General features: G+C 50.1%; 1 protein-coding gene across 1 annotated transcript in view; it reads left to right on the top strand.

The window, feature by feature from the left end:
- The first annotated feature begins 856 nt into the window (after positions 1 to 856).
- ZNRF3 (zinc and ring finger 3) overlaps positions 857 to 12,587 on the top strand; it is a 152,136-nt gene continuing 140,405 nt past the window's right edge. Inside the window, exon 1 of the mRNA XM_058656510.1 lies at positions 857 to 1,414. Coding sequence (XP_058512493.1) covers positions 1,109 to 1,414 — 306 coding nt within the window. The 5' untranslated portion in view covers positions 857 to 1,108. The remainder of the gene's footprint in view (positions 1,415 to 12,587) is intronic.

The raw sequence follows: 12,587 nt of genomic DNA on the forward strand, positions 1-12,587 counted from the left end.
GGTGGCTGGGAAGCCTGGGACATTGCACATGTGCCTTAGGTAGGCTAACCTGGCAGTCACCAGTTTGTGCTTAAAGAGTGTTGGCATTTGGACCCCCTCCAACGTTTCTGTACTTGGTGAGGCTCCCAGTTTCACAACTTCTCTGCAAGGGGGTGCTGCTCTTTAGGTCTCCAAATGACTTCCTCTCATCTTGAGAGCCTGGCAAGACACAAGCACCCAAACCGGACGTATCCTCGCTTGGCCCAGCTGCAAATGGGGCCCTTGCCATTGGATCCCAGGGAGGTGTGTGGTGTGTGTGTGTGGGAATGGACGGCGCAGGGCCGGCGCCCAGCTCCTGAGGCGCTGCGGATGGGGGGGTTCGAGAAGTTGAGAAGGATGAAGAGTGGCTCTAACTACGGAACCAGAGCTGCCCGCGTCGACTCTCCAGAGGTGATGCGTGTTTCCCAGGAGCAGGTTGCGCTACCCCATTCCCGCCGAACTCTGGCAACCGCGAGGAGAAATGTCGGCTTGCTGAGGGCGGAGCACTTGAGGAGGTGGAGCCGGGCCGAGGAGTGGGGCGGGGCCAGACTGAAGGGGCGGGGCAGAAGGCTGGTGAGGGCGGGGCGAGGACCTGGGGCGGGGGCGGGGCGAGTGGGACGGGGCGGAGCAAGGCGGCCGGCAGGGACGCGGTGAAGACGAGAGGGGGGCGGAGCGTCGGCCGCGGGCGGGAGGCGGAGCTGGGACCACGAGGCGGGGCGAAGGCGAGAGGGGCGGGGCGTGTTCGGCCGCGGGGCACCGCCCCTCGCCGCAGGCGCGCCCGCCCCGCCTTCCCGCTCCCCTCAGCGGCGGCAGCGGCGGCGGCGGCGGCGGCCGAGGCCGAGCGCGCGGGGAGGGAGGAGAGAGCGGGTCACGACGCTGCCGGGGCGGGGATAACCCCTCACGTGGAGCAGATGAAAGGGCCGCGGCGCGACTGCCGGGGAAGCCGAGCGGAGCCTGCGACCCACAAAGCCGCCGCCGCCGCCGCTGCCGCCGCGATGGGGCTGTGAGGCGTCCGCCCGCGCTCCGTCCTCCGCCGGCCCGCGACTATGCCCGGCCGCGCCCGCCCTCCGCGCCCTCCCGCCGCAGGACCATGAGGCCGCGCTCGGGCGGGCGCCCAGGGGCCCCGGGCCGCCGCCGCCGCCGCCTCCGCCTCCGCCGCCGCCCCCGCGGCCCCCGCGGTCGCCGCTTGCCGCCGCCGCCGCCGCTGCCTCTGCTGCTCGGGTTGCTGCTGGCGGCCGCGGGGCCCGGAGCGGCGCGGGCCAAGGAGACGGCGTTCGTGGAGGTGGTCCTGTTCGAGTCGAGCCCGAGCGGCGACTACACCACCTACACCACCGGCCTCACGGGCCGCTTCTCGAGGGCCGGGGCCACGCTCAGCGCCGAGGGCGAGATCGTGCAGGTAGCTTTGCCCCGGGGTCCACCGCGCCGCCGTCGTCGCCACCGCCACAAGATGGCTCCGGGGGCTGCGCCCGCCGACCCCGCCGCGGGCTGGCTGGCTGGCTGGCTGGCTGGCGGGCGGGCACGGCAGGCGGGAGGGGCGGCGAGGAGGACGGCGGCATCCCTTTTCCTAAGGGCGGGCGGGCGAGCGGGCGGGACGCGGCCTCCGGGACGCCGCCGCGGGGAGCCCCCCCCCAGCGCACGTGTATTGGCGGTGGGGGGCTTGACCTGCTGTGGGTGCAGAGCGCGGGACGCAGGGCAAGTGTGTGTGGGGGGAGACGGTGGGCTCGGCACCCACGCTTGCCACGGCCCCCTCCACCCCGAGAGCTGGCTGGGTGTTCCTGGCTGCCTCAGGTGGAAGTCCTAGGAAAACTACCTGTTGAATGCCAACTTTCAGACAGGCGCAGACGGGATGGAGTGGCTTGTTTTAAGTCGCAGACTTTGCATCCCGTCCAGACTTTGCATCCGGTCCGTGCAATGCCCTTTTTTGCGGGAGCTGCACGAGTTGGTGGTCCTAGGGACTGCACTCGCCATCACTTTTTTTTTTTTCTGTTCCTTCGGAACCTGCCGCCCGCCTCACCTGGGTGCTGACCCTCCAGTGGCGCTCCGGACAAGCAGCAGCAGGCAGTGCTGGCGGTGCTGGGCGGGTGGTGCTGGGTCCGGGAGGAGTGGGGATCCCAGGTGGAAAGGTAGCCCTCATTGCGTGCCTGGGATTACGGAAGGGTGGGAGCGAAACCCCCGGCTACTCCCCCTTTGGGCTGAGGCCTCAAATCCGAGAGGCAGGGTCACCAACTTGACAGGGCCTCCTCCACCTTGCTCCACCAGAAAAGAGGTCTGCATTCCAAAGGACGCTGGCTGGCTAGCGACAGGCTCTAAGCTGGGCCCACTGGAGCATTTGCTGATGGTTAGCATGGGTAAACGCCTTCCCGCTTCTTGGCTTGCAATCTTACCAGCTTGTTAATAGACGGTCAGCGCACTTAGGGCAGTTCATATGTGCGCCCGGAATGGGGGATGTTTAGAAATGATTTTGGCTTGTCTTTGAAAGTTTCAGGGGAGGGAGGTCGTGATGCGAGGGAATGCAGGGCTTTACCTGTGGGCCGCAACGCATTGCTGCTCTTGCGAGTGTTACTGGTGAAGAGGAGGGCGCTGTATAGAATGACCGCGTTAGCCGCTCAGAGGAGCCGAGGTGGCTTGTTTCTGTTCCTTGTCAATGCTGCCGGTGCAGACTCCAAGCCCTGCATGGATAGGGCCGGGCGCTGGGCGGCTGGGCAGCTGGGCACCTTTAGAGGTGTGTCCCGAAAACCTGCAGAAGGTACGCGGGCTGCCTTGAACTTCTGCCTGTTCCATAGGAGGGGAAACATACCACTTGTGTCCTGTGACTACGAATGTTGTGAAAAAGCTGTTGGACTACCCCCTCCCTTGCCCGCATAAAATGTGACAATTACAGTCTTCAGTTTAAGACACAGTCTTCCACATTCCTAACACGACTTTCGAGATGTGTGTGTCTTTAAGTGTTATTCCTCGTGAGTTCCTGGTCTCTTTGGAGGCTCTTGCTATACCCCAGGGCTCTAGATGTGTTCCGTTTGCAGCTCCCAGCAGGGTTGATACTTCAACATGGTGTGTCACGTTTTCGAAGCAAAGTTTTCAAGTGGGCAGTGCTTCCCTGCAGTGTTTCAGCTTGTACTGTTATCTCCACTGTAGTTTGTCTGCTGAGCTATCCAGTTCTGAGCAGCGCTATGCTTTGGAGATAATCTTGGTTTCACCATTTAATACAAAATTAGCAGTTTAAACACACCATTTGTAACCATTTTATCCTTGTGAGTAGAGATAATGTGTGAATTTGGCAGAAGGAATCTATTCTCTTTTGAAACTTTTTTGAAGTGCTTATCTAACTCTTTTGTAGTCCATTAGTCTAGCCAGAAAGGGAAAAAAAATTGAGTCAACAATCGCTAAGTAAAGAAAAATTACTTAAATGGTATTTAATAAGTTTACCTGTTAAGCAATCACTAATAGGTGTCCTTAATTCTCTTACAACTGTGGTAATGTTGGCAAGTTTATCTGAGTTGTCTTTAATGGTCATTTCTTGGTGCACTTTGTATCTTTAGTAGCTTTACTGTGGCAGCTGAAGAGGGATCTCTGCTGGTGCATGGAGTGCAGCGTGGCTTTCCCGGCGCGCGCTCTCTCTCTCTCCTCTCTCTCTCTCTCTCTGTATGTCTACAAAGGCTGGCATGCTTTATTAGTTCTTCGAATACTGTCTAATTGATGGAGCTGGTATGACCCTGTTGGCCAGCCCTGAAAAAGTTGTTCTAAGGACAGCTAATGTTTTGGGACTGCTGGGTGGAAATGCAGCATTTTAGGGGAAAAATGAGAAAGTAGAAGAAATGAATTAGTGTTTAGCTTCAGGTTGGTCATGCCTATTGCAAACATTTTTTACTTAAACTAATTTGCGCTTTTGATGTTTATGATCTTCAGAGTACAGTTGATTTTCCTTGAAAGCTGATTCCTAGCTCTGTAGCCTTGCTGTTATTCCTAGTGGAGTTCTGTTACAATGTTAATCATGATATAAGGGAGAAAGAGAAACCTATTTGGAAGTCCCTCTCCTTTAAGAATTCTAAGGTGAAGGGTTGGTAAAGCACATTGAGCTGCTGCCTGAGACAACACCAGCATCCCGTATAGGTACTGGTTCGAGTTCTGGGCTGTTTTACTTCCGTCTAACTTCTTGATGATGCACCTGGGAAAGCATTGGAAGGCAGCCTGAGCACTTGGATCCCTGCAGCCATGTGAAGACCCTGTTGAAACTCCTGGCTTTGGTTTGACCCAGCTAGGCCCTGGCCATTGCTGCTGTTTGGTAGAGTGAACCAGTGGATGGAAGCTTCTCTGTGTCTCCTTGTCTTTATCTGTGATTCTGCTTTTCAGGTAATTAATTAAAGAATTCTAAGGTGAGAAGTCAGTTTGTGTTACTGATTTTTCTCTCCCTAATATGTGCCAAAAAAGTGTGTGTGTGTGTGTGTGTGTGTGTTTATATAGTAGGTTGCTGATTGTAGCCTGGTTTGCCCAGATATGTCTAATTACAGTACTTGTTCAATCGTTTGCTTGTGTTGGGGTAGAGGGAGGCTTGTTTTTAAGGTGTGTGTGTGTGTGTGTGTGTGTGTGAGAGAGACAGAGAGAGAGAGATGGGAGAGATGGGGGGGCATAGTAATTCAAGCCGTGGGATTAGTCACCAGGAATATTCATTCTCCCTGCATGCAGTTCAGGCTTAACTAATGATTACAAGGCCACCAGTGTAGTCTGTATGAAGAAAGTTGTTGTTTTGTTGTTGTTACTGCCATCTCGGTCTGTGAAGCATTGTGTGCATATGAAATGCAGTGAACTGCCTTTATCATCAGGGTGCTGGTGCAATGCTAACGGCCATGTGCTAGTGTCAGGCATTCACTGATCTTGTCGCACTAAAGTGAGGAACTTTATAAGGCTTTTAGACATATTGATAGATATTTCATCACTGAACCAATACGTGGCTGTTAATGAGATCATTATCTGAAACTGAGACTTAGCCATGGAATCCACATGGCTGGTGATGTTAAGGCCTGATTAAACACTGGCTAGTGGTATGTGGATTGGTTAAACAAAGAAAATTTGCATTGCTAGAAGTAAAAGATGGTTTTAAAATGGAAGTGCGTTTTTCCCCCCTTAAAGTCAAATATTTGGAAATGCTTGAGAAATTCATTTGTAGAGGGAACCTGATTGATAGGTTACTTCGTAACTGTTAGAATCGACTTTTCTGGACCCTAGGTAAAGTGCTGAAGGGACTTGAACCCAGAGGAAAGCTTGAAAACATGCAAGAAACAAGTCAGTTGCTTGAGTTCTTAGGGGCTGGGAGGAGAGCGTCGTGGTGGGTATGGAGGACTTCCCGTATCCACAGATCCCATGTTAGCTGAAGGTATCACAGGGAATAATTTTAGGAAACTAATTCCTCTGCCTTGTGTCCCTGTCTGTATCTCTGCACTTCAGTGTTTGATCAAACACTTTCTTTTCATCTCCACTTTAAGTTCACTTAACAGGCCTGCCTCTAAAAATTGACTTGGCCTAATAGAACAATTGTGTGCTGACAGCTGACCTGGATTTACACAGGAAGGGATTGCTGTCTTGTCAGTTTGGCCTTCACAGGTTAAAATCGAGCCGTTTGAACTGGGGGAAAGGCAGGACTGTGTTTGGTGACCTTACAAGTTCTCTGGGCTTTTCTTTTTGTGTTTTGTTCCCTGAGATCTCATGGGAGTTACTAGTCCAGCTCTGAATGAGGATGGAGTCAGGGTGGGAGCTGTGTGTGGAGTCTGAAGACTGCAAGGAAGATGGCTTTTGGTTAGAGCACATACTGTGTTAGGGGTGTTGTGCCAAGCTTGTTTGCTCATCTCATCCTGACATTAACATCAAATTAGCGACTATTGTTAACCCCTTTTATAGAGGAACCTAGACATCTCTGAACTCACCCGGCTAAGGAGTGATAAAACCTAGCCTGAAATGCAGGTCTTCTGGCCCCCTTGTTCTTGCCAAATAAATAGAACTGGCCTGATTAGGAGTTTGATATTAATTCAAGTCTGCTTTTTTTGTTTAAGAATTATTTATTTACTTTGAAAATTGGAGTTAGAGAGAGGGAGAGAGAGGTTGGGGAAGAGAGGGAGATATCTTTCATGTACTGATTCACTCTCCAGATGGCCACAGTGACCAGCACTGGGCCAGGCGGGAACCTGGAGCCACGAGCTTCATCCAGATTCTTCCATGTGGGTGGCAGGGGCTCAAGGAACTGAACCGTCTTCTACTGCTTTCTCAGGTGCGTGAGCGGGGAGCTGAGCCGGAAGCAGGAGCAGCTCGGACTCGAGCTGATGCCCCTTTGGGGTGTTGGCCCTGCAGGCAGCAGCTTGGCTTGCTGTGCAGTAGTACTGGCCTGGCTTTCGTTTTCCTGAAGAGCCTTACAGAAACCTCTCGAGGGACTCCTGAGGAGGGAAAGGAGAGTACCACTTATGCATTCTTAAGAACTTTTTTGGAGTGATTGGAGGCTCAGGCTGGCAAGAATTGTAGGGAGGAAGCGTGCAGGTTTGCATTGCCCATGCCAAGCATGCTCGCTTGAGGGACGTTTGCCTGAACTCTTTTCCGTACCAGATGCTATCCTGCTGTTGTCAAGCAGGAGTCCATAGGCCCCCTTGCAGACAGACATCTGTGTAGATAAATGGTAATGCTTCCCAACTGGGTTTCCCGAAGATTGAGTCCTTGATCTCCTGTGCATCCATCTCTCATACTAGTTACGCCTCATCCTTGGAAGAAGTGAGTGAGGAAATCATGGCTCAAAAGAATTTTCTGTGTTTAGTAAAGTGCAAGATGGCAATGCTCTGAATGCAAGAGGTGGGAGAGCTCATTGCCCGTGTGTGCCTGAAATTCGAAACAAACCCCTCCTGTGGTGCTCACATGCCTCTGAGAGCAGCCGCTCACATCTCGGCTTTGGACCTGCACCCTACAGAGCCATGTCCGGGTTTTGCTCATCCCTGGATCCACCCCTGATTCCTCAGTGCCTGCTGCTCATCAGGCACTTGGAACATGACTGAGAGTGGACTTCAGGCAGGCAGTGGATTTTCATGGGCTGGGATGAATTGATGAGAACTTCATTTGGCTTGACTGTGAAAATTCAGGATGATTTTTCCCTTTGACTTGTTATTTCCAGAAACTTGCTTGGTTGTGATAGGTTTGCTGGTATGATAATACCAGGTTGTTAGAGTGATGTGTGTGTGTTTTCCAAGATAGGGCATTTGACATTGTAAAAATCTGAAGGTGTTCTTTTCTGAATGAAACACTGGAGTATGCAGAAAACCCCAAGTTGGGCGGCTGTTATGGATGGAAAGACGCTTAAACTGTGTGTGCCCTTTGGAGTGACATAAAGGCTTGGAAATCAGAATTGTAATTCACCTGAGTATGTGCCACGTGGAAAACTTAACTTCTGCAGGTGTTTCCCCAGTCTGGAGGTTGTGAGTTTGGAGTCTGTGACAAAAAATGACATGTGAATCAGTCTTAGCCATCAAGAGAACCAGATGTAACTTTTCAATTTTCCTCGAGACTTTTTTTTTTTTAATTGGAAAGACAGTTTTACATAGAGAAAGAGACAGAAAAATCTTCCATCTGCTGGTTTGCTCCCCAGATGGCCACAATGGTTGGAGCTGAGCCGATTGTAAACCAGGAGCCAAGGAGCCTCTTCCAGGTCTCTCACATGGCTGCAGAGTTCCAAGGCCTTGGGCCATCCTCTACTGCTTTGCTAGGCCATAAGCAGAGAGCTGGCTGGAAAGTGGAGCAGCCGGGGTATTAACTGGTGTCCATATGGGTTGCCAGTGTTTGAAATTGGAGATTAGCCAATTAAACTATAGTGCCAGCTCCAAGATGCAGCCCTTTAATGTATTACATGACAGAATTCAGAGTGCCCTGCCCATGGCCTCACAGTAAGGAGGAGATGACAAGGAAGTAAGTCTCTTGGCTTGCAGGTTCAGGATCTTTTTTTTTTTTTTTTTTTTTAAGATTTATTATTATTGGAAAGCCGGATATACAGAGAGGAGGAGAGACAGAGAGGAAGATCTTCCATCCAATGTTTCACTCCCCAAGTGAGCCGCAACGGCCAGTGTGCGCCGATCCGATGCCGGGAACCTGGAACCTCTTTCAGGTCTCCCACGCGGGTGCAGGGTCCCAAAGCATTGGGCCGTCCTCGGCTGCTTTCCCAGGCCACAAGCAGGGAGCTGGATGGGAAGTGGAGCAGCTGGGATTAGAACTGGCGCCCATATGGGATCCCGGGGCGTTCAAGGTGAGGACTTTAGCCGCTAGGCCATGCCCCCGGGCCCAGGTTCAAGATCTTTCTGTTATCCCTGGCTGTCCCTGGGTCAGAGATGCTTTGCACAAGGAAGAGTAACTACAGGAGGATGTGTCATGATCAGGTGTGTAATTGAGGATTCCCAGGCATTCTGAAATTATTGCCTTTTGGCATGAAGTGTTTGCCTTTCCTTGCTACCCCTCCCCTAATTATTTTAGATTTTTGGGTCTTAGTCTTCCTATCTGTCAGAGCTTTTAAAAATGGTTCCTGATGTTTAGAAGTTTTCCACACATCAGATGCCCAGCACTCTGCTATGTCCTCAGGTAATGGACCAGATAGATGGCATTGGCTGTGTTTTCAGATGAGGGGTGAAGTTCCAGAGTCATTGAGCGAGTTGGGAGTGGAGCTGCGACTCAAACCTGTCCTCTTTGGTTGTAAATCATGTCTATTTTCACAAAACCACTTGGCACTTTCTTGTGAAGAGATTATGTGAGCTGATGGTTGTTTTGAGTTAGGTTTAAACTCAGATGAATGATCAAGAAATGAGTCTATAATTTTTTTTAAAGGTTCGGCTTTATTTTTTTGAAAAATATTTATTTATTTTTATTGGAAAGTCAGATATACAGAGAGGAGGAGCGACAGAGAGGAAGATCTTCCATTTGATGATTCACTCCCCAAGCCACCCCAACTGCTGGAGCTGAGCCAATCCGAAGCCAGGAGCTTTTTCCAGGTCTTCCATGCAGGTGCAGGGTCCCAAAGATTTGGGCCATTCTTGACTGTTTTCCCAGGCCACAGGCAGGGGGCTGGATGGGAAGCAGGGCTGCTAGGATTAGAACCTGCGCCCATATGGGGTCCCTCTGCATACAAGGCAAGGACTTTAACCACTACGCTATCGCGCCGGGCCTGAGTATAATTTCAACTGAGAAAAACCCCTTCCTTCACAGAGATTTCCCTCCCCTCTCCTTCTGCCCCTCCTCTTCTCCCTCCCTATCACAGAGAACTCATTCTAACTTTTCTGAATGAAGAACTAATCTGCCAAGTTTGGGAAGAGGGGCCAGTGACCCCAAATACCCAGTGGCACTTGGTGGCACTTGGCTTTTGGTGAAACTGGATCAGCTATGGCATTTAGAGAGATGCCTGGTGTGGGGCGGACCTCCTGCCTATGGTTGACCTTTCAGAACTACATGGGAGGCTGCATGGCTTTCTCCAGAGAAGTCGTGTTCCATGTCTATAGCTTTTCTCATTTTGCACAGGTTGTTTAGACGGTTGGGAGAAGCCAAAGCCGTGGGCAGGCATTCAGTAGTGCTCTCTGTCCACCAGAGTCTTCATTGGCCAAGGCAAGATCTGAGTGGAGGGCACCAGACCTTACAGGGGAATATGCCCTGTTTGGAGGGAGACAACCTGTAGGAGATTGTGGAGCATTTGGAGGAAGGGATCTGGTCCATGAGGCTCACTTTAGACCTGGGCTACCCACAGTGAGTCCCAGCACTGTATCTGGAATGGAGCATTCCGGCTTTTCCCAACCAATTTTTACCTACCTTGGAGGTTAAAGCTGATAACTCCTTTGTGAGACTTGTACCTTTTTACCTGTTAAACAGAAGAGGAAGGAGGTAAGGAGTAGAGATTCTTTTGTTCTGTTTGTAGCTTGAATGAGATGTTTTAAAATCTGACTTTTAGCAGTTCTGTTGACTCATGATAGTGTGAAGAGAATAAGGTCAGTTGGCCTATTGTGGTTCAAAGGAGAGAGTTTTGTTTTTATTGCCCTTAAGATGTGTTGAAGGGCTGGGTAGGAATCCCTTCTTTCCCTGGTATCCAATGTGGTCTGGTTGTTGAGAAACTCTGCACAAAGGGGCCAATGTTGTGGTACAGTTGGTTAATCCATTGCCTGCAATGTGAGTATCTAATCTGGGTGCTGGTTTGTATTGCCTCTTCTCTACTTCCAATCCAGTTCCCTGCTAATGGATTGATCAAGTATTTAGGTCCCTGCTCCCAAGTGGGAGACCTAGATGAAGTTCCTGGCTTTGGCCTGGTCTTGCTTTGGCCGTTGTAACCGTCTAGGGAGTGAACTAGCAGATGGAATATCTGTTTCTCCTTCTTGTAACTTCTGTAACTTTGACTTTCAAGATAAATAAATCTTAAGAAAAAAAGCACTTGTTTTTTGTTAAGCAGTGGATAAAGCCACTGCTTGCTTTAACACTATATGGGTGGTGGTTCAAGTCCCTGCTGCTGCACTTCTGATCCAGCTCCCTGCTAATGCACTTGGGAAAGCAGCAGGAGATGACCTAAGTGCTTCGGCCCCTACATTCACGTGGGAGAAGCTCCTGGCTTGGATCTGGCCTAGCCGTAACCATGGAGACCATTTAGGAAATGAGCCAGTGGCTAGAAGATTCTCCTCCCACAACTGTGCCTTTAAATTTTAAAGTTTTTTTAAAATTAAGTTAATTTTAGTATGCTAACTAGTCAGGAGATAATTATTGAATTCCTACCTTGGATACAGTCAGAAAAAGAGTAGCTTTTATGTGATAAAAGTGTGTGCTTTACAGATGTTGTTTCTTTGATTTCTCTCTTATAGATCGGTGGAGTCAAATTAGCTCCACTTTATTGGAGGAAATTAAAGCTGAGAATCCAAGTGAGTTTCTCAAGGCTGGGGTGGTCCTGGAGTGACCTGAAGCCAAGGGTCGCTGCACCACTGGCCTGAGGACCTGTCTTGAGATTTAGGCAAAATGTTAGAGTAAGCTCATTTTACGTTACCTATAGACAGAATCAGAATTCTCCTTTACAGATCATCTGCAAGTTACTTAATTACTTGTTCAAAATAATACGTATTTATTATAGAGTGCTGAGGGAAAACACACACACACACGAAAATCCTATTATGCACAGATAACCTTTTGTGCTTTGAGACGTCTTTTTTGTTTGTTTTTCCTGTGAGCTTACAGGGATTTTAAAGAAAATTGGAAAGAAATACAGTGTTTAGAATCTTTCCTGTCTACCTGGAGTAAACATTCTATACTTTATGCTATTTGAAGTAATACTGAAATTTCTAATTTACTCTTCCCTTCCCAGGTTAACATGCATGTGTCTACCTACTACCATTCACACGGGGCAGTATCTGTGTCTTCAAACAAGCTTCACAAAAGTGAATGCTTGTATATTCTTATTTAGTAAATAGTACAATAACTGTGACTTTGTCTGTGCCATGAGGATCTGAGTTGAGACTGGCTCTGCCTCAAAGGAAAGGTCCCTGGTGTGTTGTGGGTACTCTTCCATGTGGGTATAACTGAGCAAGATTCAGGAGCAGCAGGTTGTCCTGGTTGGAGATGCAGGGCTGTCTGTGCAGATGGCCCAGCTTGGAGAACTAAAGGAGACCTCTCCCCAGGGACCACTGTGGCTGTGGGCACAGTGGCAGCAGATTGTTGCCCAAGAGGGTGCCACTGCTTTTTTTCTTTTGTGTCCTGCTTCTTTCCCATCGAGCAGACCCTATTTACAAATAACCATGTTCAGAAAGGCCCAGGGGAGTTGTTCTTGAATTCAGAATGACACAGTCAGTTGGTGGAGGCCAGAGATGCAAGGGGAGTCAAGCAGCAGACTCTGAGCATAATCTCAGTAGAAAATCCATAGGCTATAGAAGGCTGCCATGTGTTTTACTGGATCTCTGTTGAAAAAAAAAATAGAAATATTGCATAAAAATGGGTTCTCCTTGGAAAATTAAAACGCGGCAACACTGGGTCTGCATTCCTGTTATGCAGGCAGTAGGGTGGCAGCTGTCCCCTCAGAAGGAGTATGGGCCCTCGGGGTCACAAGTCCCTGTTGCCTTGCTCTGGCTTATGCCCCTCTGTTGACAAAATGCTGGCCTTGCAGACATTGGAGTTTGGCCTGTTTTCTGTTTCTACTAGTTTTGAAAATAGAAGTTTTTTTTTTTTAAAGGCTGATTTGTTTTTATTTGAAAGACAGAGTTACAGAAAGAGAGAGACAGAAGATTTGTTCACTGGTTCACTCCCCAAATGGCTGCAACAGCTGGAGCTGAGCTGATCCTGGGTCTTGGTACAGAGTCCCAAGGCTTTGGGCTCTCCTCTACTGCTTTCCCAGGCCGTAAGCAGGGAGTTGGATCGGAAGTGTAACATTCGGGACATGAACCTGCATGCATAAGGGATGCTGGCGCCACAAGGCAGGGGATTAGCTTGCCAAGCTGTTGTGCCGGCCCCCAAAGATAAAAGCTTTTATGCTGGCGATAGGTGAGCCTCCTTTCGCAACCATCGTGTCTATCACATGCCCCCCTGCCCTCAGTGCATCCCAC

This window comes from Ochotona princeps, chromosome 29 (genome assembly GCF_030435755.1).
Source record: "Ochotona princeps isolate mOchPri1 chromosome 29, mOchPri1.hap1, whole genome shotgun sequence".
Classification (NCBI taxonomy): Eukaryota; Metazoa; Chordata; class Mammalia; order Lagomorpha; family Ochotonidae; genus Ochotona; species Ochotona princeps.